Genomic DNA, 23,867 nt, shown 5'->3' on the forward strand with positions numbered 1-23,867 from the left:
GGGTTGCTATACAGTATATGACTTCATATGTATCAGTAGGATTAGAAACAAGATAAGAAATTCTATATAAAAATTAAACATGTACATTGCATCCATAATGAGCACTAAGTGGGGATACATACCTTGTGGAATCATTATGTTTATGAAGAGCAGAGGCTGTTTTAAAGATGAACTGACATCAGAAATTAAGTACATCCTTTTTTCTCTGCTTTAACCCATGTTTATACTTAATATAGTTTTTGATCAATGTACGGTTCTTCGATACAAACTGCTTGTTCTAAATCTCCCTCCCGCTTTCTGTATCATCTTTTCTGCATGCAAGTTTGATTTTATATAAACAGACAAAATAGAAGAAAAGTGCAGTTCCCACATTAGTCTTAACAGGTCACATACAAACAGTGCAGCCACTCATGAGAGGAAGAAGCAACAAACTGAGTGCTGAAAAGTTTTGGGGAAAAAAAAATCTTTTTCATGCAGATGTTGATCTGCAGCTGCATGCAATTGCGAATCACTGATGCTTTTACCTTTTTGTGTAACGTAGCTACTATACTAGAAGCATTACAGGTCTCTCTCTTTAGCTTTTCTCTATTCAATTTGTACAGAGTATAACGGCAAAAAAGAGAGGGGAAAACAGACACAAAGGTAGAAGCAGATAGGCTGCCTATGAAGATTTATAGAACATGGTGGGCAGGTGGTAGGGATTTGCAGTGACACAGCTGATTTTAAAAATAAGAGGGGTGGAGGTGGAAAAAGAGACAAACATGGTTATGGCTACACATTCCTAAGGTCTGTTCACTAGAACAGGAAAAAAAATTAAAGAGGCAGGGCTGTTCAATGTTTTTCTCCCACTCATTTGAATTGATATTTAGGAGTATTTTAACAGGGGAGGATCTGCAATAACTTGCAATTTCTTCCCCATCTCTCCTCCAACTACTTTAAAAAAAAAATCAAGGAAATTAAGCATACAATAGGAGTAGTAATGGTGAACTAAGACTGAAAAATTAAGCACTCAAAAAGCAGAAAATTCCAAAATATAGGTTGCTGACAGTGTTAGAGCAACCATATAGCACAGATGTGCTTAGTATCATCTTCTGTTAATATACATGAACTTATTGATATATGGTACAAAAACATGTGATGAAGCCACATTAACACTATAATAGCAACCTTATTTGTTTGAATTTCCTGACTTTCAAGAGCATAGTTTTACGATTACAGTAAAGATTTGCTTCCTATTTTATGTATTAGATGGTGTAAATAGGATAACAAGAAGAACTGGGAATACTAATATATTTCATTACTTTAGATTTAAGATTGTGATGTGGAAAAAAGGTCAAAACGATTCAAATATGGCACCAAGTGCCGAGTATGCACAATACAATCCTAACAGAACATCTTGAAATAGCCCAAATGGTTCTACCTATTTGTCAAAAATACTTAACTTCAGAAACTGAGCATTGCCTTGTTTATCTTGTTTGTATGAAAATGTACATTCATCTGCTGTGTCCAGACAGAAGGCCTGTTCAGATAGCTGCACTGTACATTAACAATAATTTTTTAGTAAGAGCAGCTGTCTACTAGAGGATCTAATCTTATTAATTGTAGATGCCTTTATTAATGTTCTGCCATTTAAGCTGTTTCTATGTCTAGAAGCCTTGATATGAAGAGACGAGGTACAGACAACTATATATGAAGAATGAGTTTCTTTCATCGGTCTATACTTATACATTCCCATTTTTCCCCTCACTTCCATGTCTACCCAGTATCTCTTCAAAATATCAAAAGTAATTTGATATTGTAGATTAATTGCAAACTGCCATTAAAAAAACCCAACACCAAAAATTAAGGGAGCAAAAAGTAGTACTGAAATTACTTTGCTAATGTCTATACAATGCACCCAAAACTTTTTCTGTGGGGTGAGTGAAGCGCATTTTGTTGGTTGCAGCAAACAAAGAAGAGAATTAGTGGGAAAATTATGAAATGGGAGGCTCAGAATTATGAATATTTAAAACTAACAAGTTTGGCTGTTTTTAATCTATTCTCTGTCTTGGCTGGTCTATTCTAGTAGGTACTTCTGTTGTCCCTCTCTCATAACACAAGAGTAAGGGGATATTCAATGAATTTATAAAGGGAAGAATTCAAAACTGATAAAGGAAATACTTCTTCACATAGTGGATGTTTGGACTATCCAACACATTGCCACAGGAAATCATTGAAGCCAATAACCTAGCAAAATTCAAAAAGGGATTAATGTTTATGTGGCTATGATAATACATTTTTTGGAAGGGCTATTAAACCTCATGCTTTAAACCTCAAGTCATCTAACTATTAGAGACGAAAATGAGATCTAATGTAGGGAACAGATTATCCCACATCCACCTACTACAGAGTTCTTATACATTCCACTGAAGCATATTGCGCTGGCCACTGCAGGACCTCACGTTTGATGCAATGTGGCAATTCCTATGTTCCAGTGCATGTAGGCTGCAAACTGTCTTACTGTGCTAGGTGCTATACAAAGACAATGAAGCCCAAATTCTGATCAGAGAATCTAGGTGCTACCTGTAATACAAATAAACAGACTACCTGCAGCTATTTTTAGTTTTATTTATTCCAGGTTTTCTGAATCAGAGATATTTTAAAAGTTAATTCAGTGGTTAAGAGAGGGGCTATAAGGACAGCCCTCGGGCAAGATTAGTGCAAGTTTCTTTTCAATACACAACCATTAAATTTCAACTATTAATTAGAGCAGTGGTTCCCAAACTTGTTCTGACACTTGTGCAAGGAAAGTCCCTGCTGGGCCGGGCTGTTTACCTGCTGCGTCCGCAGGTTAGGCCAATCGCGGCTCCTACTGGCCGCAGTTCGCTGCTCCAGGCCAGTGGGAGCTGCTGGAAGCGGTGCGGGCTGAGGGACATACTGGCTGCCGCTTCCAGCAGCCCCCATCGGCCTGGAGCAGCGAACCGCGATCGACTGAACCTGCGGACGCAGCAGGTAAACAAACTGGCTTGGTCCGGGACAGGCTTTTGCTGCACAAGCGGTGAAAAAAGTTTGGAAACTACTGAACTAGAGGGACCAAGGACAGCTGAAGTCAAGAACTGAATGGGCATGAATACTAAGCTTTCTGCTGGTATGGTCATAAGGTTGCCAGTTAATGCAAAGATGGGCAATGACTTTTACAGAATACCATTGCTTGTTTTGAACAAGTTACAGGGAAGCAAAAGCCTCCTTTTCCCGGTTCTCTGTGCCAGGTTTTAGCACAAGTGGGTTTCTAAAATTGTCAAATTGCATCTAATATCAGCTTAGTGGTTTTACCTAACAGCATGCCATTTCTTAAGCATACTTTAAGAGCTGCCTTGGACATATACTTCAAGCTACTCTTCCTAATTCCAGGCTGATTCTCCCCTTTCAGAGAAGTTAACCCCTGTATTATGTCTCCAGGCCCTCCTGAAATAATTTGAAAGCATGATCAAATTGAGTAGGATCAGTGATTTTTAAAAGAAAAGATGCCATTTCTGCAAAAGCTACTCTCAAAAACTTTTATTTAACATTCCTTTATCAATAAATTAACTGAAGCCAAGATATCCAAAGTCACATAGACAAAAGACATACATATGAAGATATTCAGATTGAGAGGCTTTTCCTTCACTTATAAATTACAATGAGGCCTTCACCATTTTGAACAGTGACAGAAAACAACAGCTGACAAATGAGTTTGGAACAGATGTCAGTTGTCTTTCATTTGTTTTACAATTCAATCAGCAGTGGTTCTGTAGCACTGTTTTTAAAAGCAGGATATCTATTTACTTAATTGGACTTCACATCAGTCAATACTGTTTCAAGAACAGATTAAAGAGAGACTGAACATCTGATGCAAAAGCTGTTTTAGTTCAGGACTCTGGACCTTATATAAACACAGCTTGTACTTAGATTTTATATGTATTTGTTGGGATTTTGAGTCTACTATATACCTTAGCTAGTTTAAAAAATATATATATCCTTTAATATTCCATTTTGAAGAAGCCACAGACATCTTTCTAAGACTATTCACACCACCAGTGACATTAAGTAGCAGAGGAGAATGTAAATTTAAATGCAAATACTTATTTAAATTCCTAACTAAAATGTAATTTCAATTAAAATTTAACATCTTAATTTTAAATTGTTTTGATGTCTAATGAAGTTGTTTGTACAAACTGATTTGTTTACAATATAAAGGTATTTTGTGACATAGTATATGGTGTTCCAATGAACGGAGATTAAAAATACATTTTTAATCTCAGTTCATCACAGTACCATATATTAAGCACACATTTGATTCTAATATTAACTAGGCTCTGCACACAAGGTGTATAATTGGAAAAAGACTGAGAAATCAAGAAAGATCATTGTAGACAACTCCCATGCATATCAGTTATTTTTCAACTTTAGTAAAAGATACTTGAGTTTTGAAATACAAAAAAACAAAATTAATTAACACATTTAACAAGTCAGTGGACAGCATGCTTTGTTAAACTGCAATGTAGCAGAATTTAGCCTACATAAAATAGGTATCAAAATGAAATCTGTAAATTTTAGGGACAGCTGGAAGCCTGAAATAAAGTCTTAAAAGTTGCACAGGACAAGAGATCCAGACAACAACTCTGCTAGGTTATTCAGTTTACAAAGGTGTTTGCCATTAACTGCTCTGCTTTTTAGAGGCTTAAGGACCGAAAATAAAAACTCAACATTTAAAACTTCATAGTTCTACTCTGACTTTTTAAAATAAGGTAATGATAAAAGTATTTCTTCTAGTAGCATGTATATTTCAGCTGTGATTGGCTGCCTAATAGAGTTCCTTTATGCATACGAGTAAAATCATGTCCAGTTTTGCCATTTGTGGATAACGATGACAAGATACAAAAGCATGCGTTAGCCATAAATAGCTCTGGCTAAGGGAGGATTGCTCACACTGAGCAGATCAAATTCTCTATAAGGAGAGCAGTATTTGGCCTTTAGCCAAACCATGTCCCTGATGCAAGAGTTAGTAGTGGAAAACACTTTCCAATTCTTTTTGCACAAAAATTAACAAGTTGAACCATTCGTTTAGGATTTCTTAGACGGAGTCAGTGTTCCTGCAGCATTTGTAGAAACAAAGAAGATTTAACTGTTCAAACCCTATAACTCACTTGTGTGAAGGTAAGCTCTTCCTGCCATTACACATCAGATTGGAAACAAATGTTACAGCCATACATTTCTGGCATATAGAACTTTAGGAGAATTCAGGTAAAGAAATATGTTGCCCGGGTAACAAATTCCTACATTGTAAACTTCAGATACAAACGAGTTATGGATTGAATGCTCCCTAATAATGGCAGCTTATTTACTTAAATGGTTATAAACTGGGAAGAGGTCCTTTATCCAATCAACAGAATAGAACAGTTAAATTACTGTAAAGCAATGTCTAAATTATGACTAGGGCAGAAAAACTATTACTGAAGTTGAGATTAATGATTGTTTACCTTTATAATACTTTCCATAGAAGTTAAGTTATTCAAAATATGCTTAATTTAAACATACTTCAAACTATATTTTCCAATGAAAACAAGGCAACATTCTGTAATAAGCCACAAGTTTTATTGCAACGTGGCCAGGTTTTTTTTTTTTTTTTTGATTTCAAAACAGTGTTCCATTTAAGGCTCTTTTTATACAGAAACTGCCATCATGACTGATGTTTTACAAAACAACTTTAGTGTTGCAAGACTCACATGGTAAACATAACTCCTACTCCTGTTCAGTAGTGTACATTCAATGGAAAACGAAAGGCATCAGAACAGCTACTTCATTTTATAAAGATATGCATGTAACAGGAATGAAGACCAAGGTACTACAATTGTTTGATGACACAGTTACAGCAACTTAATTGGCATTTCTTTGGGGGGAGGGGAAGAAAAAAAAATCAAACATATTACAAAAAAGTGCTTTAAATGCATAGTGTTGTGTGCTGCCATGTCACAAAAATAGGCTTGTCAAGGCAGGTGAGGTGTATGAATGCACAAGAGCCTCATGGAACTGCAATCAAGTGCAACTGTAAGTATACTGAATAGAGTCTACCATCTGACCAGTGGATAATGCTTTCAAGGCATTCACTTAGCTTACCCTTTGCTGTTTGCTAGACTATTCACATTAACTATCACATTCATTGTACAGGTTGCAAGGAATGCATGCAACGCCAGTTCTGGCTAAGAGTATGACATGAAGGCATTCCTTGGGGTCTACATAAAACTACCTGGATTAAAGAATCAAATGGCAATCACTGGTAGACAGTTTAATTTAATGACATCTCCTTCAGGTCTGTAGAAAGGTGAATGGGGGGGAGGGGAGGAGGAGTTATACTATTCCAATTGAATGAGCTGCAGAAATGGAAGCTCTTTAGATCCAGATGGCACTTGTATGTCTTTCTATAAGGGTTTTCCTTCAAGTGAAACTACCACATTGCCTCCCAATTTCTCTGCGAGTGTTGAACGGTCCTTAATATCATCCAAACCATTTACTTGCCACTCATGTTTAATACCTGAAAGACAAATGGATAAAAATATATTTGTTCAGTTCCTCAATGATGAGAAGAACTGTAACTGCTATGTGGAATATCAGATGCCTGTACCTGTAAATTTCTTTTTAATGGCATCTTTAGAGCTTGCGTAGATCATCTTGCTTTTTAAAGGTGCACTTTCCGGAGCCCTGTAAAGGCAAAAAGTAATTATTTAACCCACTAATATTAGAAGGAAAATGTAAAGATTTTCAGTTTTAATAGCAAGTTGATTTCACACACCAGAATATAAATACCAGGTCTTCTTTCTTAGACTCCTTTGTCTCGTATGTGGCATCATACAAAGCATATCGGCAATCATTCAACGGTAACAACTTCACAAAGGCTGTGTAGGGGTCTTCCACAGTATCGCCAATATCACCAACTAATATCTGCTTTGTTTCCTCTACAATTATCTGTTTTTTGTCATCACTTAAGCAGAAAAGAACTGCTTTCTTTCTTTTTTTAATCTCTTCTGGGGTTGAAGATTTCCTTACTTTCATGTCATTAAAAACCTTTATAACTTCGTCATTCACTGTTACTCCAGAAGCCTGTAAATGAGATGAAGGGAATAATTATTTAAATGCAAAACGACTAACATTGACTATGGGGAAGATATTACCTGATACTAAATAAAGAGAAATCTACTCTATAATTTAAGAACAAAAATTTTACACTAAAACCTGAACACTCTAGAACCATAATGATGTCAGTGGGGTTGTATTAGGTAAAAAACTGTACAAAATTTTTTCCTAATTTATTCATTATTTTATCTCAGCATCGTCTCCTTTTCAGTTATTGATCCTAAATAACTGGGTTTCCATTGCACATATCAACCAATTATCTATTAGTTTATCATATATTTGGCTCACCCAGGGGTGGGGTTTTTTGTTTTGTGGGGTTTTTTTAGTTGGAACAAATGTTATACCAGCAGTTCATATCCAGTAGTGTCATGATTCTAGTTTTGTTGAGTGATGTAAGGCTCTAGAAGCAGTAGAAATGCCTTCTGAGTTGTGTCAACTGCAATGTTATGTTTTTAAAACTCCTTTCTTTTACTTAATGCTGATGCACTAACAAAAAAACAAAAAAAAAGCTACTGCAGTTTCTACATGAGGAAAGTACAAATTGTACAACACACTACAGTAGTTCCAAACCATTCAGAACCCTAACGTAAAACAGTAAGGAAACAATATACTGAGAGAGCTGACAGCAAACTCACTACAACAATTTTAGCTTGTTACTTATAAGCTAGCTAAACACATCCATATGGCCCTTGTTTTCAGTTCATTACATTCTTTATTAAAAGACAGCAGTTTCCAAGGTACAGCATGCTGTTTTCAAGAAACCAGGTAAATAACACATTAAAAAAAAATAACAAGCCTGCCCCTTTTGGAATATTATCTGTACCTTTTCCTAGTTTAGTTATAGGAAATACATTTTATTTGAAGAAATGAAGGTTTTACTAGCCCATCTCCACTATTAAACTCGGATTTGCTTGCAAAATTCTTATTAGAAAGATGGTTATGTAAACCTTAAAAAAAAGCTTAACTGCTAGTGCATTGACAGCTTAGACTGCTCACTCCCAATTCCCCCTCTGAAAGAGGAAACAATGCAGCTCCATTGCCCTCTCTTCCCCACTGGAAAGCGATGCAGCTTTCTGGGGGAACTGCAGCTAGTGAAGTCAGTCCGACAGGGCTGACTGCTCCCTGAACGCACTCTGCCCACTTTAAAGTCGGGTTTAGCCCCCGAAAGCTTATGCCCTAATAGATGTGTTAGTCTCTAAGGAGCCACAAGTCCTCCTCGTTGTTTTTAAATAATCTGTTCCTCAGCCCCCAGCCCCGCCACATGATATTTGGCAGCACAAACTCCCCCTACGGTGGGGAAATCAAGCAGGCAGGCCCGGGGCCCGAGGCTCTGCAGCAGCAGCGTCAACACCGCGTCCTCCACGGGGAGAGACGCACTGAGCCAGAGGCGATGAGCCTCAACCCCCCCTCCCGCAATCGCCCCCACAAACCTCCCACCCGCAGCGCGCCCGGCAGGCAGACCCCCGCCCCGGGGGGACCCTGCCCCCGCGATCACCTCGGCTCCCACAGCCGTTCGCCCCCGGCTCACCGGAGGGGTCCGCCCGCCGTGGTGAGCTCAGGCTGGGATCAGTCCTCCCCTCACGCACCACCCCACTCGTCCGCAGCGGCCAGGCGGCAGCCCCCGCCAGCCTCCCGGGCCGAGCCCCGCAGCCTCCCGCCCCCCCCACTAAAATTAGATTAAAATGGCCGCTGAAGGCTTCGGGGCCTGAACACCGGCCCGGACCCGCTCAGCCCCTCACCGCGCCGGGCCTCCCGCCCTCCGCGGGCCCTGGCCGCCGCACTGCCCCGAGCACGCCCCGCCCTTACCATGGTGCCGGGTCCCTGTGGCGACGGCGGCTGCCTGCAACGCTGGGATGCTGCTCGCACGGAGCGCGCGGGGGGCTGGGGCGAGGTGGGCGGGGGGACGAGTCACGTGGGCGCCGCGGCCGCCGCCTTCACCACCACGTGCCGCGGCGACCCTCCCAGCCCGCTCCGCAAGGGGGGAGGGGGATGGGCCCCTGCCTCGGCGCGCGGCCGGAGCCGGGGGGCAGCGCCTGTGCTACGCCAGCCCCGTCCCGCCTCGCCTCGCGGCCCTCACCGGCGTATTGACCTCTCAGCCCAGCCCTCCAGTACCCCGCCGGGCATCCCTACGCCAGCACCGCCATACCCCCCCTCCCAGCCCCGGGTCCTCAGGAGAGCATTCATCTACCTGGGGCACACCCCACATCCATCTGCCCGGGGCCCCCCTCACACCCACCAGGCTGCCCTCAACTGTTGCCTCCCCCACCGGACTGTTGGACGGGGGTGATATCACACATCCCTTTCCCCGCCCCGCGGGAGGTGCCCCCTCCACATCTTCCATACGGATCTTGTGATCCCCAACCCCCTTCTAGGGGTATTATCGCCCCCCCCCCCGACTCTGCGCCACGACACTGCGCCTTTCACAAACATCCCCTGCGGACGCCTGTGTGTGCGTGTGCAGTCCCTCTTCGCTGGCAGGCACAGAGGGGAAACCAGAGCCTTCCCTTTAGCAGTGATGTGTAGGTGAATGCATTTGAAGGCTCTCAGCACGGGACTTTGCAAACGCTAAATAACCCCGAGAGCCCACTGGTGGGGTAGCGGGATACATAAGATGTTCTGTTCCGGTTGCTGGAGAGCGCTTGCTGTATCATCGTCCTCCTCCCTCCCCTTCTGCTGTCCCTGCAGTGCTTTTGGAGCCAGAAGTTTGGATCTCGGGGTCCCATTGCTACCTGAAAAGTTCCGAGTAAAGTAGGTTGGACATTTGACAAAAATGGAAATAAACTTTTTCAGCGTTTTTCATTCTTTTTTTTTTTTCCGGGTAACTTCCTCCTGCGGAGTTGGGAATAACCACTGTAGGGTGAGTGGAAAGTTCTAGCTGGCCTTGAGTCTGTTACTAGTTAAAGGTAAAAGGAGTGGTGTTCAGTTGGATTTTAATTCCTTATAACACTTAAGGACAAGATTTGTCTAACGGTGGGGGGAATACCATGAGTTTGGTGGCACAATAAGATGACAACCCTAAATACTGTACATAGCCCAGCCTGTTAAACTCTGCTACTTCAGATCCCACCTGTTTTTTTTTCTTTTCATTTCTTTTTTTTTTCTTCTTCTTCCAGTCAGGTACTTGGAAACAAACTAAACTGGGGGTGGGGAGCCTGGGGCACTTGCTATCTTTTTTCCTAGACATTTTTCCCAAGAAACTTGGGCTGCACTGGCGAAATTAAAAATAAATTACATATGTGGGATTTTGATCTTTGTTTTGTAGTGTATATCAAAGTTAATGTCTTGGGAAAGGACCATGTGTCTTTTTTAATGTTATGACTACTTTGTTATTATGGTCCTCTCCAGAAAGTACCAGACCTGTTTGTAACATGCATATTGAGGGGTTTCTTTACTTGATGTATGTTGCTACCATCACCCAGTTCTTGTTGTTTTTTTCAAGATAGAGTGGAATTTCCCAATATCCTACCTGTGCTTCTCTTTTAAAGTGTACTGTTTGTAAAGGGAATAAAATAAAACTGTTTATCCATTTATATTTCCTTTACTTGCAAGTAACACTGCAACTAGTTAATTAAATATGTTTATTTAAACACAATAAAAAAGGAATAGAAAATATATATTCAAGAAACTCAGAAAGCAGTATCAGATAAATGGGCAAAGTTTACCCCCATACTTACTAGCCAATCTAGAAAACAGAAATTTACTCTTCAGTAATAATAATGCTTGGCACTTATGCTTTGCTTTGGGTATTCAAAACCCTGTACAAACAATTTTACTGTTTACTCCCCTATACTTTATAAATGATTGTGCCTCTATTAACATGTCCCGATCCATGTGTATGTGAATGGTCTGTACTCACGTGGGGATGCTCATTGAATTCAGTGTGACTATTTGCACATGGGCCACTTATGGACTGAATTGTATCCTTGACTTATTCAGCCATGCAGCAAGTAAGTTCTCCACTCCACATGGCAAAGTGAGATCTTCCTGGACGTTGGGTCCAGATCTAGTGTGGTGCATGGTCCCTTCACTTTGGATATTCCTCCCTATGAGGAAGTGGGGCCAGTAGGAGGCAGAGAGAGCTCAGGATTGGGCAGAGCCTAAAATAATCCCATTTTCTTCCCTGCAATCTTTTGTTGACCAGCATAATTGGGTTGGCATGGGTTGGGAAGTAAGCTGTATCCATTACAGGGTTATAGCAGAACTGCAGAGTTATGAACACCTCGGGAATGGAGGTTGTTCGTAACTCTGAAATGTTCAGAACTCTGAACAAAACGTTTTGAAAGAACAACCATAAGTTTACAACTGAACAGTGACTTAATACAGCTTTGAAACTTTACTACACAGCAGAAAAATTCTGCTTTTAACAGTCTTAATTTAAATGAAACAAGCACAGAAACAGTTTCCTTACCTTGTCAATTTTTTAAAAACTTTTCCTTTATTTTTTTTAGTACATTTATGTTTAACACTGTAAGTACTGTACTGTATTTGCTTTTTGTTGTTGTTGTCTTTGCTGCTGCCTGATTGCATAATTCTGGTTCCAAATGAGGTGTGTGGTGGATGGGTCAGTTCATAAGTCTGGTGTTTGTAACTCTGAGGTTCTCCTGTAATTCTTCCCAGGAGCAATTTCTAAGGCTCCTCCTCTCTTCATTAACATTTAATTAAGCCACAGGACAGCTCTGCATAATAGGTATTACTGTCCCCAGAGAGGTTAGGTGACTTTCCCAAAGTCTCCAAGGAAGGCTGTGTCAGAGCCAGGAATAGCTCTAGACTCCAGTTCTGTGCTTTGAACACAAGAACATCCTTCCTTGTTAGCAACCGTGTAGTGTGCAGGTCAATTTCTTTCTTTAGAATTTGGTCTCCAAGCCAAAGGCAAAGCAAAACCTTCCCTAGCTCTGACTGTACTGCAGCGGTTTCATCCTGGCACTCGTGCTCCTCCCCATTCTAAAATTTCTGTGGAATTTATTGTGGTGATGTTGACTGATATTTCTACACTGTGTTAGGTATACAGAAACCTGTTTTATCATTTTAAATGTCAATATATATATTCTCTAATTTCAGGTAAAGTAAACATGAGGTGGCTTCAGTAGCAGAACTGGTTCCATTTAAGACAACGGGAATTGCTGAAAATGACTTTGTGAAAAGAAAATGTAAGAGGAGACACTGTGCATTTCTGAGAGGTACAGTAATATGTGGTATTTACAGTACAATGGTAATAGAATGGTAATAGAGTCAAAGGGACCTTTAGAAAACTTCAGCTGGATCACGGAAAATTGCCAGTCTGTTCTGGATAAATGGACCATAATAGTAAACTGCTTTTGCAGTCAATAATAATTAATGCAAAAGCCCAGAAATGTTTTGCAACAATCAAGGAGCAATTTGATGAGATGTTCTGGTTACTTGGAAAACCTCATTTGAATCATCCATCCAGTGTGTGTTCTCATTGCACATGCAACATTATTAACCTTTTCCCATAAAAGGGGCAAGTTATAACAAATGCTGCAACTACCTAAAAAGTGCAAGGCACTTAAAATGAAAAACACACACACACTGTGGAAAAAAAAAAACCAACCAACCCCTTGTTTTTGACTTATTTTAGCCAGATAGCAGTTCATTTTATTTGAAATCTTTTATTCTTCCTGCATAAAGACAGCTTTTAGGACTTGATCCTGCACAGATCTGCATTTATAAATGTAAGGTAAAAAGTAATGAGCATGATAAGGAATTTGGGGGATTTTGATCCTAAATTCATGAGCATTGCTGGAAGCTACCAAGTCAGTTCTGCCTAATCGCACAAGTGAGGCCAAGAGAGCGTATGTAGGTAAACACCTGATTTCCATGATGGGGATCATACCTAAGCCTATGTCTTCTCAGACACACACACTCATTTTCTGTCCATATCCTTTTTCACCCTGTGAGAAAGAGAGTGAGCTCCCAGGAGGCTTGAGACTTACTATTGTATGAATCAGTGTGCTAAACCATATTTAATCTTACTTGCCCTCACATTTGCACAGGAGTTTAACAACCTTGTGATCCTTGCTGCCACCATGCAAGGACACACATGCGTAATGTAGAGTAGATTCCACTAATACACTTGCTGGTTTTTGTCAAGATTTTCCAGTGAAGCAATAAAGTTTTGGTACCTAAGGTCATGAGGACGTTAATCAGTATGATGATCCTGGGAGCTATTTTTTTCCCAATAACATTTTCAACCTCCGCTACTTCTACAAGTATGCCTCTGTGTTTATGGCAAACGTTCTTTGCTACTGCACTCAGAAAGAAGTTGTGTAATATTACAGTAGATGCTCACTAGACTACTGTCATATGCCTTGTTTAAGCGGTGTGCCTGACACCACTGTAATGTCTTTTTGCTTAGCACATTCTTCATCAGCATTCAGTAGATTTTTGCTTTTCTCGTCTAGGTCCTAATCCACTTCAGGGACAGTCTGTAGGTTAGCAATTCAGAGATCTGTCTCACCTTCTGTATATAGTGAGTTACATTTTGCACTGTTACAGCAAGATTTCAACAGATCTGTAGCAGCGTAAGAACACAATGTGGTCCATTTTTCTTTGAATACAGATTGGATAAAGAAAGAACTGTGTCAGGGTTTCACAGCTTGTTTAATAGTGTACTCAGCAATTGGTTCTTCACTTGCTATTATACGAAAGGGGAGTAAGAGATAAAGCTTTGACATACAATAGATACATGACTTTGGCAATTCTTTGTATAGGGACATATCACCAAAAATAGACCTACACCAACAGTTGCTACAATAGTGGGTGTGTGATCGGATGTGCAAACTTCCCACTGGAGAAGAAGGAGTCAAGGAGCTGCTGTGGGCCTAGGTGGCCCTGTCCCACCTGACCTGCACAAACTGGAGGAAGAGCTTAAAAAGGGAACCAGAGTAGCTCAGTGACAGGCAGACAGGGGAGGTGAGCTGACCTGTGCTCTGAACTCCTGGGAAGGAGCAGCACAGAAGCTTTTGCTGCCTAAGGCCTGGTGATACTGACCTGACCAAGCCTGCAAAGGAGGGACTGGTGACTTCTGGAGGTCAGAAACTTTATTTTTGTGTTTGGTCCTTTACCCTGTGGGAAAAAAGGGCATTGCTAGGAAGTGATCCAAGGAGGTGGCTACATAGCACCCCAACATGCAGGCTTAGCTACCTGTCACTGAGCCCTGGATCAGAGCCATGTGGAAAAGGTGGGCCCAGGTTCCCCTACCAGCCCCCAAAGAGGGAAAGACTCCAAGACCTTGACCCAAGGGGGAAGCCCTTGCTGACTTCTCATGACTTCCACTTTATTGGACTCTTTGTGTACCCCAAAAGGGATGGTCTTGAACATGTGACCCTGCTGGAGGGCTGAGTCACTAAAGGACAGACCACCACGTAAGAGAGTGGAATGCCCGGGAGGAAGACAACGTGCCATACCTGTGCCTGACAACTAAGTGGCACTGGCAGTGAGTTCCCCTTTGCAGGGTGCTTAATATTCTTCCTAGTTAGATCTTAGTAACTGGCTCATGTGTGAGAGCAGCGCCTAGTGTTATGTATTCAAGGCTGTTTTTTCTTTTGTTGTAGCCATGTCTGTCCCAGGATATTAAAGAGACAAGGGGGTGAAGTAATATCTTTTATTGGACCAATTTCTGCTGACCTGCAGAAGAGCTCTGTGTGAGTCCAAAAGCTTGTCTCTCACCAACGGAAGTTGGTCCAATAAAAGATATTACCTCAGCAATCTTGTCTTTCTGTTTTCTGAAGTTTATATATTCAACATCATTGTGGGTGTGATCCTTCTTTCATTGAAGAAGATGGATTTTTTTTTTTTTAATATGGCAGTGTGATCAGGATCTGGACATTTGTTATATTCTCCCTTCTGATAACCTCAGCATATGCTAAAAGGTTGTGTTAATGCTGGATGTTTCCTCACATACTAGTAGGGTCATTTTGTAGCTGACTAGGTGCACAGGCAGGGAAGTGGATAATCTGTACACAGCTACACTTGCAGTTCCCTGTGCTAGGTGGGGTGTTTGGACTGTTCCCTTCCCTCCCTGTCCCCTTGTGATTCCTGGGGTGCAACCCACCCCAACAGGGAAGGCCGTAGCCCTGCCTTCCTTCCACACTGGCCTGCAAAGCAGAATCCGTGCACATGGGGGAGTATGCTGCATTCCCTGGAGGCACACAGCAGTAGGTGTGCATGCTGTGGAACTAAGGGAGCAATTTTGCCATCCAGAGACAACATTTCTCCTAAAGTTTTGCTGAGGTGGTATGGTGCTATATTGACCTTTTTCTGGGCTCTGTGCAGAGTACACAATCTGGCCAATAATAAATGATAACTCTCCACATTTCTGTAGTGCCCTTCTCTGAAGAATTCAAAGTGCTTTATGAAGATTAATTTGAGTTCTACAGCTGAAAAGTTCCTTTTAAAGTGCTAAGTATTTTTAATAATTAACTCAGCCTCAGAACACCCTTTTGACTTGGGTGTCAATCTTAGCTATTAGTATTTAGAGCTGGAAGAAATTTTTTGGCAAATAGTAAATTTGCTGAAAAATACATTTTTGGGGACAGAGAAACTATTTGCAAATTAAGGTTGAATTCAGTGAATAGCTTTGCCAAAACACTAACCCCGAAAAACATTTAGGAAATGTCAAAACAATTTGTTTCAAAATGAACTATTTGGACATTTTGGTTTGAAACATTTTTTTTATATGAAATGTCATTTCAAAATGTCATTTCGCAATGTTTCATTTGACCCAAACAATTTTTTTTGTTGTTGGGGGGGGGGGGGGAACCAAAATTCACTTTTTTTATATATATATTTTTTTAAAAAAAATTCTCCTATAATACATTACTTTAGGACCTGGGACAAAACACCAAATATTGTGAGATTGATAATAAAATTGTGAGAGTTGGCAACAATGTTTAAGAAAGCACTTCTGACTAAATAGTTCTCTTTCCCCATGTGGTGTTAGTCTTGACATAACTACGTACGCCCCAGACAAATATTTTTGGCAAAATTAGCATTTTGTGACAACTTGGTGTAAGTGTTCTGGAAAGAAAGGCATGTTTAAAAGGATTTTAAATCCCAACTAAATGTACTAGAACAGCTCTATAGTTGCCAAACTTCATTAAAGGTTTGGAGAGTGAAGGGTTAACTAGCTCAGCACAGGCTCAAAAGGAGCACATGGGGCTGCTCAAGGTCAGCTTAGGAACAAAAACTGCCAAATGGGGGGTGGCATGGGAGTGTGACAGCACATACCCAAATAAGGAGAAGAGGATGAGGAGCAAGTGCATTAATTAATTGAGAAGCTTCTGGAAGCTATGAGGGTTGTATACAAAATATATAGGTGGGGGGATGAGGGGTTATATGTATGTCAGGACACAGTTTTCAGGAGGCACAAGAAGAAGAAAACCAGTGAAAGGAAACTAGAGTTTTCCTATGGGATCTATAGCCACACAAAAAGCAGGAAAATGGACAGCAGGAACCAGCCACTCTTTAAGCAGGAGGCCATGAGGTGGTCAGAAAACACCAGACTGCTCGATTTGCCCCCCCTTTGCTAAATTTGCCTTGCATCTTAATTGCTAAAACATATATTCATAATTATTTTGTTGTTTTTTCAAGCATCCTAAAATGTCCTAGGTAACTGTAATGGGGTTCACTCACCACTAGGGTGCCCTGTTATGGCTGGGTCTGAGGAATTAACTCTTCTGATCTAGCACAAGCACCTCCTTTTGCTGCTCACTCACCCCATGGCCTATCTCACTCTCCAAGGCTCGAGGTGCACTTGGGCACGCTCACGCTCTCTCTCTCTCTCTCTCTCTCAAACAAACAGCCTTCTGGCTAGTTCACTATAGTCTTCCCCTTACAGAGTAACAAAGTCTCAACAGACAAGCTGTCTAGGTGCCATTCAGGCAGTTTTTCCATTCAACTCTGTGCCACTTTCCCAGTGGCTGGTAAGGGAATCTGGGCCTCCCTTCTACTCCAAGTTCCTGCCCAGGGACCCTACAGTTAACAAGCAAGGTCAACCCGTGCTGTCATTTCCCTAGGTTTCTTCCTATTCTTCCCTCTGCTAGCTTTCTTCTACACCTGCCTCATCAGGGCCTCTGCTCCTCCCTGGGTTTGCTGCTGCTGCTGCTCTCTCCAATAGGCCCAGACAGTGACTGCAGATTTCCAAACTGCAGCCCCTACTGCTCCCACTTCCTAGCTTTATACAAGGCCCTGCCTACTCCTGCCCACATAGGCTCCATCTTCAATTAGTGCTTGTCTGTCAAGCCTAAATATCCTCCCAGCTGCAGCCTACTAGATTAATTAGCCTCTTCCATGCCATGTGTGGGGTGAACACTTCATCACACTAACTAACCAAAAGCTGTGCTCCCTACATCAAAGATCATATGATCTGAATTCAGCACAACAGAAGATATGGGTTATTGATACATAAAGGGGAAGGGATTAAGGATGAGCAGTAGTATGATCACATTCAGTGAGGCAAGTATGCTCTTGAAAATCTAGGTACATTTGTATCTTATCCTCCCCCCACAACCCTTATTGTACAGGTGAGATGTCAGAAACAAGTCTATAGAAAGGGGTTGGATGAGGAAAGTAAAGTAACTCAGCAAATATGTTTGGAGAAGTTGTCCCATACATAGGGGGTATTGTTCAAAAAGGTACAGAGATATTTGTGAGAGGAGAGCAAGGGGGGTTATGGAATTTGGCATTATTCTTGCATTCTTACTTAATAAATATGATATTTGGGGAAATTATTAAAGAGCATAAAACATTGCTAGGAAACAGAAGAGGGAGTGGTAATTTTGAGAGAGACACTACACAAGGGAGTTATTAATAAAAACATAGACCAATGGTCTGTCTAGCCCAGTATCCGGTCTTCTGACAGCGGCTGGTGCCAGATGCTTCAAAGGGAATAAACAGTACAGGGCAATTTATCAAGTGATCCTTCTCCTGTCCAGTCCCAGCTTCTGGCGGTGAGAGGTTTAGGGACACCCAAAGCATGGGGTTGTGTCCCTGAATTTCTTGGCTAATAGCCATCGATGGACCTATCCTCCATGAACTTATCTAATTCATTTTTTTTTAACTCGGTTATGCTTTTGGCCGTCACAATATTCACTGGCAATGAGTTGCATAGGGTTGACTGTGCATTGTGTAAAGAAGAACTTCCTTGTGTTTCTTTTAAACGTACTGCCTACTAATTTCATTGGGGACCTCTGGTCCTTGTGTCATGTGAAAAGGTAAATAACACTTCCCTTTTCTCACACCATTCGTGATCTTCAAGACCTCGATCATATTCCCCTTTTGTCGTCTCTTTTCTAAACTGAACAGTACCGGTCGATTTAATCTCTCCTCCTATGGAAGCTGTTCCGTATGTCTCATAATTTTTGTTACCCATCTCTGTACTTTTTGTAATTCTAATGTATCTTTTTGGAGATGGGGTGACCAGAACAGCAGGCAGTATTCAAGGTATGGGCATAGTGTGGATTTATAGAGTGACATTATGATATTTTCTGTCTTATTGTCTATCCCTTTCCTAATGGTTCCTAACATTGTTAGTGTTGTGGGTTTTTTTTCTTTTTTTTTTTTTTTTGACTGCCACTGCACATTGAGCAGATGGTTTTCAGAGAACTATCCACAATGACTCCAAGATCTCTCTTGAGTGGTAACTGCTAATTTAGATCCCATAATTTTTATGTATAGTTGGGATTGTTTTTCAATGTGCATTACATAGCATTTATTAACATTGAATTTCATCTGCCATTTTGTTGCTCAGTCACTTTGTTTTGTGAGATCCTTTTTAACTCTTCACACTCCGCTTTGGACTTGAGTATCTTGAGTAATTTTGTATTATCTTTAAACTGTGCCACCTCATGGTTTACTGCTTTTTCCAGATCATTTATGAATATGTTGAGTGGCACTGGTCCCGGTACAGATCCTTGGGGGCACCCCACAGTTTACTTTTTTCCCCTGTGAAAGACTAACCATTTATTCCTATTCTTTGTTTTCTATCTTTGAACCACTTACTGATCCATGAGAAGACCTTCCTTCTTATCCCATGACTGCCTACTTTGCTTAAGGTCTTTAGTGAGAGACCTTGTCAAAGGTTTTCTGAATTTCCAAGTACACTGTGTCCACTGGATCATCTTTTTCCACATTTGTTGATTCCCCTGCGCCCTCCCCCAAAGAATTCTAATAGATTTGTGAAGCATGATTTCCCTTTACAAAAGACATGTTGACTCTTTCCCCCAACATATTGTGGTCATTTATTTGATAATTCTGTTCTTTACTATAGTTTGAACCAGTTTGCCTGGTACTGTAATTAGGCTTACCAACCTGTAATTGCCAGGATCGCCTCTGGAGCCCTTTTAAATAAATCAGGGTCACATTAGCTATCCTCCAGTTATCTGGTACAGAGGCTGATTTGAAGTGATAGGTTACATATCACAGTTGGTAGTTCTGCAGTTTCATATGAGAGTTCCTTCAGCACTCTTGGGTGAATACCATCTGATCCTGGTGACTTATTACTGTTTAATTAATCAATTTGTTCCAAACCTCTTCTGTTGACACCTCAGAATGGCTTAGGCGTAGAAATCTCTCACATCCTCTGCAGTTAGGACTGATGCAAAGAATTCATTTAGCTTCTCTGCACTGGCCTGGCCTTGTCTTGCTCGAGGGCTTCTTTGGCACCTTGATGCTCCAGTGGCCCCACTGATTGTTTGGCAGGGTTTCTGCTTCTGATATACTAAAAAAAATTTGCTGTTAGTTTTTGTCTTTTGGTAGTTGCTTTTCAGATTATCTTTTGGCCTGCCTAATTATACTTGACTTGCCAAAGTATATGTTCCTTTCCATTTTCCTGAGTAGGATTTGATTTCCAATTTTTAAAAGATGTCTTTTTGCCTCTAACTGCCTCTTTTACTCTGTTTAGCCATGGTGGCATTATTTTTGGTCATCTTACTGTTTTATTTGGGGTACACACATAGTCTGAGCCTCTATTGTGGTGTTTTTAAATAGTTTCCATGCAGCTTGCAGGCATTTCACTTGTGACTGTTCCTTTTTAATTTCCATTTAACTAGCCTCTTCATTTTTGTGTAGCTCCTAGTTTTGAAATAAATGTTACTTGTTGCAGTTTTAAATCACAGTCTCAATATTGCCAACCCCAAGTGTCCAAAAATCATTGAACAGACCCCCACATTATGGGATTTCCAAAATAATATATGGTGCATTCTTTTGATGCCTTTAGGAGTCACCCTTTAAAGTTTATTTTCTTTGTAACCATAAGGGCTAGAAACTTATTTTCCTGTGCGCGTTTTTTGTTTTTTTTTAAAGTCTCAGGGCTTTACAGATAACAGCAAATATCACAAGAGTTGGCAATACTGCAGTCTGTGACTATCTGTGTACTAGGGGAGTGTGGTACATAAGCAGGGAACCAATAGAAGTATAACTGTCAAGTGAGCCAAAGGGCAGTTCTACACTAAAAATTTACATTGGTGCAGCTGCACCGATGCAACTACGCTGCTATAGCACATCTGGTGAAGATGCTCTAAGCCAACAGGAGAGAGCTCTCCCATCGGCTTAATAGCTCCACCTTTGTGAGAGATGGCAGCTATGTCAGTGAGAGAGCTTCTCACCGACTTAGCACTGTCTGCGCTGCGGGTTAAGATCAATATAACTGTGTCTCTCTCCTGGGGTGTGGATTTTTCACACTGCTGAGCAATGTAGTTATACTGAAGTAAGTATGTAATGTAGACCTAGCCGTAGTGCTGGGCAGGAGGAGAGATGAAGGATCAGCAGGTCTGGCGAGGGGCTGTCTTTGATTGCTTTGAGATCTGTAGATTTTTCTGTGGGCTTATCTCCAAAAGTAAGATGGTAACATCCAATATTAGTGTGAAGCTTTAATCCAAGAGGAAACAGTATGATTTAATTGATTAGATTTTATTTCATAGAGGAAAATAAAATTATTTCCTGTGGAAAAATTTAGCAGAGGGTTAGTCAGTTTCTTAAATTTGCACTCTGGCACTTAGAAAATAGAATAAGAAAAACAAAGCTAGTTACGGACTTTAATCTTAAAGCCAGTTCTGTTCTCAGTTTCAGACATTGTAAAACTGGAGTAACTCGATGGACTTCAGAAGTCAGATTTTATAAGTGAGAGTAGACTTTAGACTAAATTCTCTGTTCAGAAAATGATTTAATTTAGAACATTCACCTTTCCAATAAACCAATAATGTGGGTGAAAAGTACTTTACAAACAAATAGTTACATTTCTCTGTCTTTATACAGACCTATTTAATTTTCCCCTCTAACAACTATTCAGTAACTTAAATGCTGGAGTCTTTTTTTATTTAAAAAGATCTGTGTATTTTGCAAGGACTTGATCTAAAGCCCATTAAAGTCAATAGGAGTTTTTTCTTTGACTTTTCGGAGCTTTGGATCAGGCCCTAAATGAAAAAAAATCTATACAAGTAAACAATTAAAGCAGTTGGGGCCATGATGTATTTAAAGATTCTGTGAAAATAAGTCCACATTGCTATCTGCACATTAACAGAATATAGTTAGTCTCTAAGGTGGCACAAGTACTCCTGTTCTTTTTGCAGATACAGACTAACACGGCTGCTACTCTGAAACCTATAGTTAATATGTTACTTTAGAACATATTAATTTCCTTTATTTACATTTATAAAAACATCTATAGATGCCTCCCTTATGCTTTCAGGGCCTGTTACATAAATAAAATACACAACATGAACAACAATACAATATAAAGAACAGCTCATCCCATCTCGACACCTCTAGCAACTATTGGGAGGCTAATAAAGTCCCAGGAAAAACATAACATAAGGTTAAAACAAGTTCTGAATGCTACGGAGGCTAGATTATGTGCTCCTGGGAGAATTCTGCACCAAAAAATTAAATTCTGCTCACAATATTTTAAAATTCTGCATATTTTTTGGTCAAAATAATGCAATATAATCTAGCTAGTTTCAATTATTTTGGTAATTTATTTAAACTACAATTCAGTAAATGGAGAATGGGAGTGGGGAGCATTGGAAGAAATCAACCCCCCTCTAACAGTAATATAGCTAGTATTGATAGTTTACTTCTAATTATTAGTCAGCAAATATATGCAGCCATATGCTCAGTGTTACATTATAGGCAACTGCAGAGCAAGTGAGGGCTGGGGACTCAAACTCACAATTTATACTGGTTACTGACCTTCTCCAAAAAGGTCAGTAGCAAACCGTTCATGGAGAACATTTTGCAGGAAAATTTCAGTCCAAAAATTTAGACCATTTCTAATCACTAAAGCACCATAAGCATTATAAGGCTAAGGCCATAATGGCCATTATAAAAAGTCTCCTTTACACCACTCTGACAATGTAAAGGAGCCTTAAAATGTTTACACCTGTTTTATACTCCTGGGGGAATTCACTAAAAACAATAAGAAAAGGAGTCCTTGTGGCACCTTAGAGACTAACCAATTTATTTGAGCATGAAGTGAAGTGAGCTGTAGCTCACGAAAGCTCATGCTCAAATAAATTGGTTAGTCTCTAAGGTGCCACAAGGACTCCTTTTCTTTTTGCGAATACAGACTAACACGGCTGTTACTCTGAAACTAAAAACAATGGGAACAATTCATTAAGCAGGCAGGCTGCTGCATTCTCCTCTGCCTGAGGGAACAGAGCCTGCCCTACACCTACCTTTTCAGAAATACCCCAAAGCCCTGCCCCTTCATGCTGAGCGTGCTGCAGTCGAGAGCAAGAGGGACTGTGTGTGTGTCACACACACACACACACACCCACCCCCTACCCAGCCCCCTCAGGCGGTGATTTACATCTCTACCGGCTGCTCTGGGTGCCCAGAGACTGACCTGTCTGCACTGCCAGGGAGTGGGCACATGACTGCTCTCATGGCTTCCCTTTGCTTCTCTGTCAGAAGTCATTTTTCTGCGATTAAGCAAGAAATCTGCGGGGGCTATGAATTCCGCACGTGTGATATAGAATTCCCCCAGGAGTAATTATGGCATATGACTGATAGAGGGGGTGAAGGTAGATGCAGAAAAAGTCAAAGTTCAAGTATCCCCACCTAAAAATGTATCGGAAGTAATGGTTCCCTGTGACTATGGTAAAATGTGGTTACAGTGGAGAGTATGTGTGAGAAATTTACGGTATAAATAAGCTTCTGGTTTGAAGTGTACTTCATTTTGGAGGGTTTGTGGTTTATTTTAGCAATCTTAAGTTTTATGTAGTTGTCCAAGAATCAGGGTTTTTCAGAGCTCTCTCATATACTATAATGAGTAATCTCTTTGTAAAGTTACCTAGAGTGCTTTAACATACTACTGTTTCAAACAACACTTTGTTAAAATGCACAAGGGAATCTTTTAGTGTGCACCAGCAGGGTCTATCTGGACCAATTAAGGTACCACTTCTTAGTTCGCTTTATAAATTAAGCCCCCACAGTCTGCATTATTCTCCATATAGACAAACCCATAGATATAAGTAACCATTTCTGGTATTTATTGGAAAAACGCAGTTTCTTCTTTTTTTTTTTTTTTAAATTGGGTGTGTTTTATTGGTTATCAGTTAAAACAAAAAATCAGAAACCCTAGGTATAAAATATTACAGGGATGTTGTAATTATCTAAAAAAATAACCAATACAAACCCAGAAAACTCAGTACCAGGAATAGTGCTTCTCAGCTCTGCTTGCTGGCAGATTGAAATTTCTGTGC

General features: G+C 40.6%; 1 protein-coding gene and 1 long non-coding RNA gene across 3 annotated transcripts in view; one reads left to right on the forward strand and one right to left on the reverse strand.

Moving 5' to 3' along the window:
- Window positions 1–6,293: 6,293 nt before the first annotated feature.
- On the reverse strand, window positions 6,294–9,119 carry CFL2 (cofilin 2). 2 transcript variants are annotated; one of them, XM_077819029.1, is made up of 4 exons: window positions 8,956–9,119; window positions 6,809–7,116; window positions 6,641–6,717; window positions 6,294–6,550 (listed from the first exon to the last, which is right to left on the reverse strand). In XM_077819029.1, exons 1-4 carry the CDS (start codon window positions 8,956–8,958, stop codon window positions 6,438–6,440), a joined length of 501 nt encoding a protein of 166 aa, XP_077675155.1. In that variant the 5' UTR covers window positions 8,959–9,119; the 3' UTR covers window positions 6,294–6,437. The 2 variants fall into 2 exon arrangements, with proteins under 2 accessions (XP_077675155.1, XP_077675156.1); XM_077819030.1 differs by lacking the exon at window positions 8,956–9,119 and adding an exon at window positions 8,678–8,823.
- A 459-nt stretch (window positions 9,120–9,578) lies between these two features.
- LOC144265944 (uncharacterized) overlaps window positions 9,579–23,867 on the forward strand; it is a 30,910-nt gene continuing 16,621 nt past the window's right edge. Inside the window, exons 1-2 of the long non-coding RNA XR_013346390.1 lie at window positions 9,579–9,897; window positions 12,208–12,326. This is a non-coding gene — a long non-coding RNA (uncharacterized LOC144265944). The remainder of the gene's footprint in view (window positions 9,898–12,207; window positions 12,327–23,867) is intronic.

This window comes from Eretmochelys imbricata, chromosome 6 (assembly GCF_965152235.1).
Source record: "Eretmochelys imbricata isolate rEreImb1 chromosome 6, rEreImb1.hap1, whole genome shotgun sequence".
In the NCBI taxonomy this organism is placed as follows: Eukaryota; Metazoa; Chordata; order Testudines; family Cheloniidae; genus Eretmochelys; species Eretmochelys imbricata.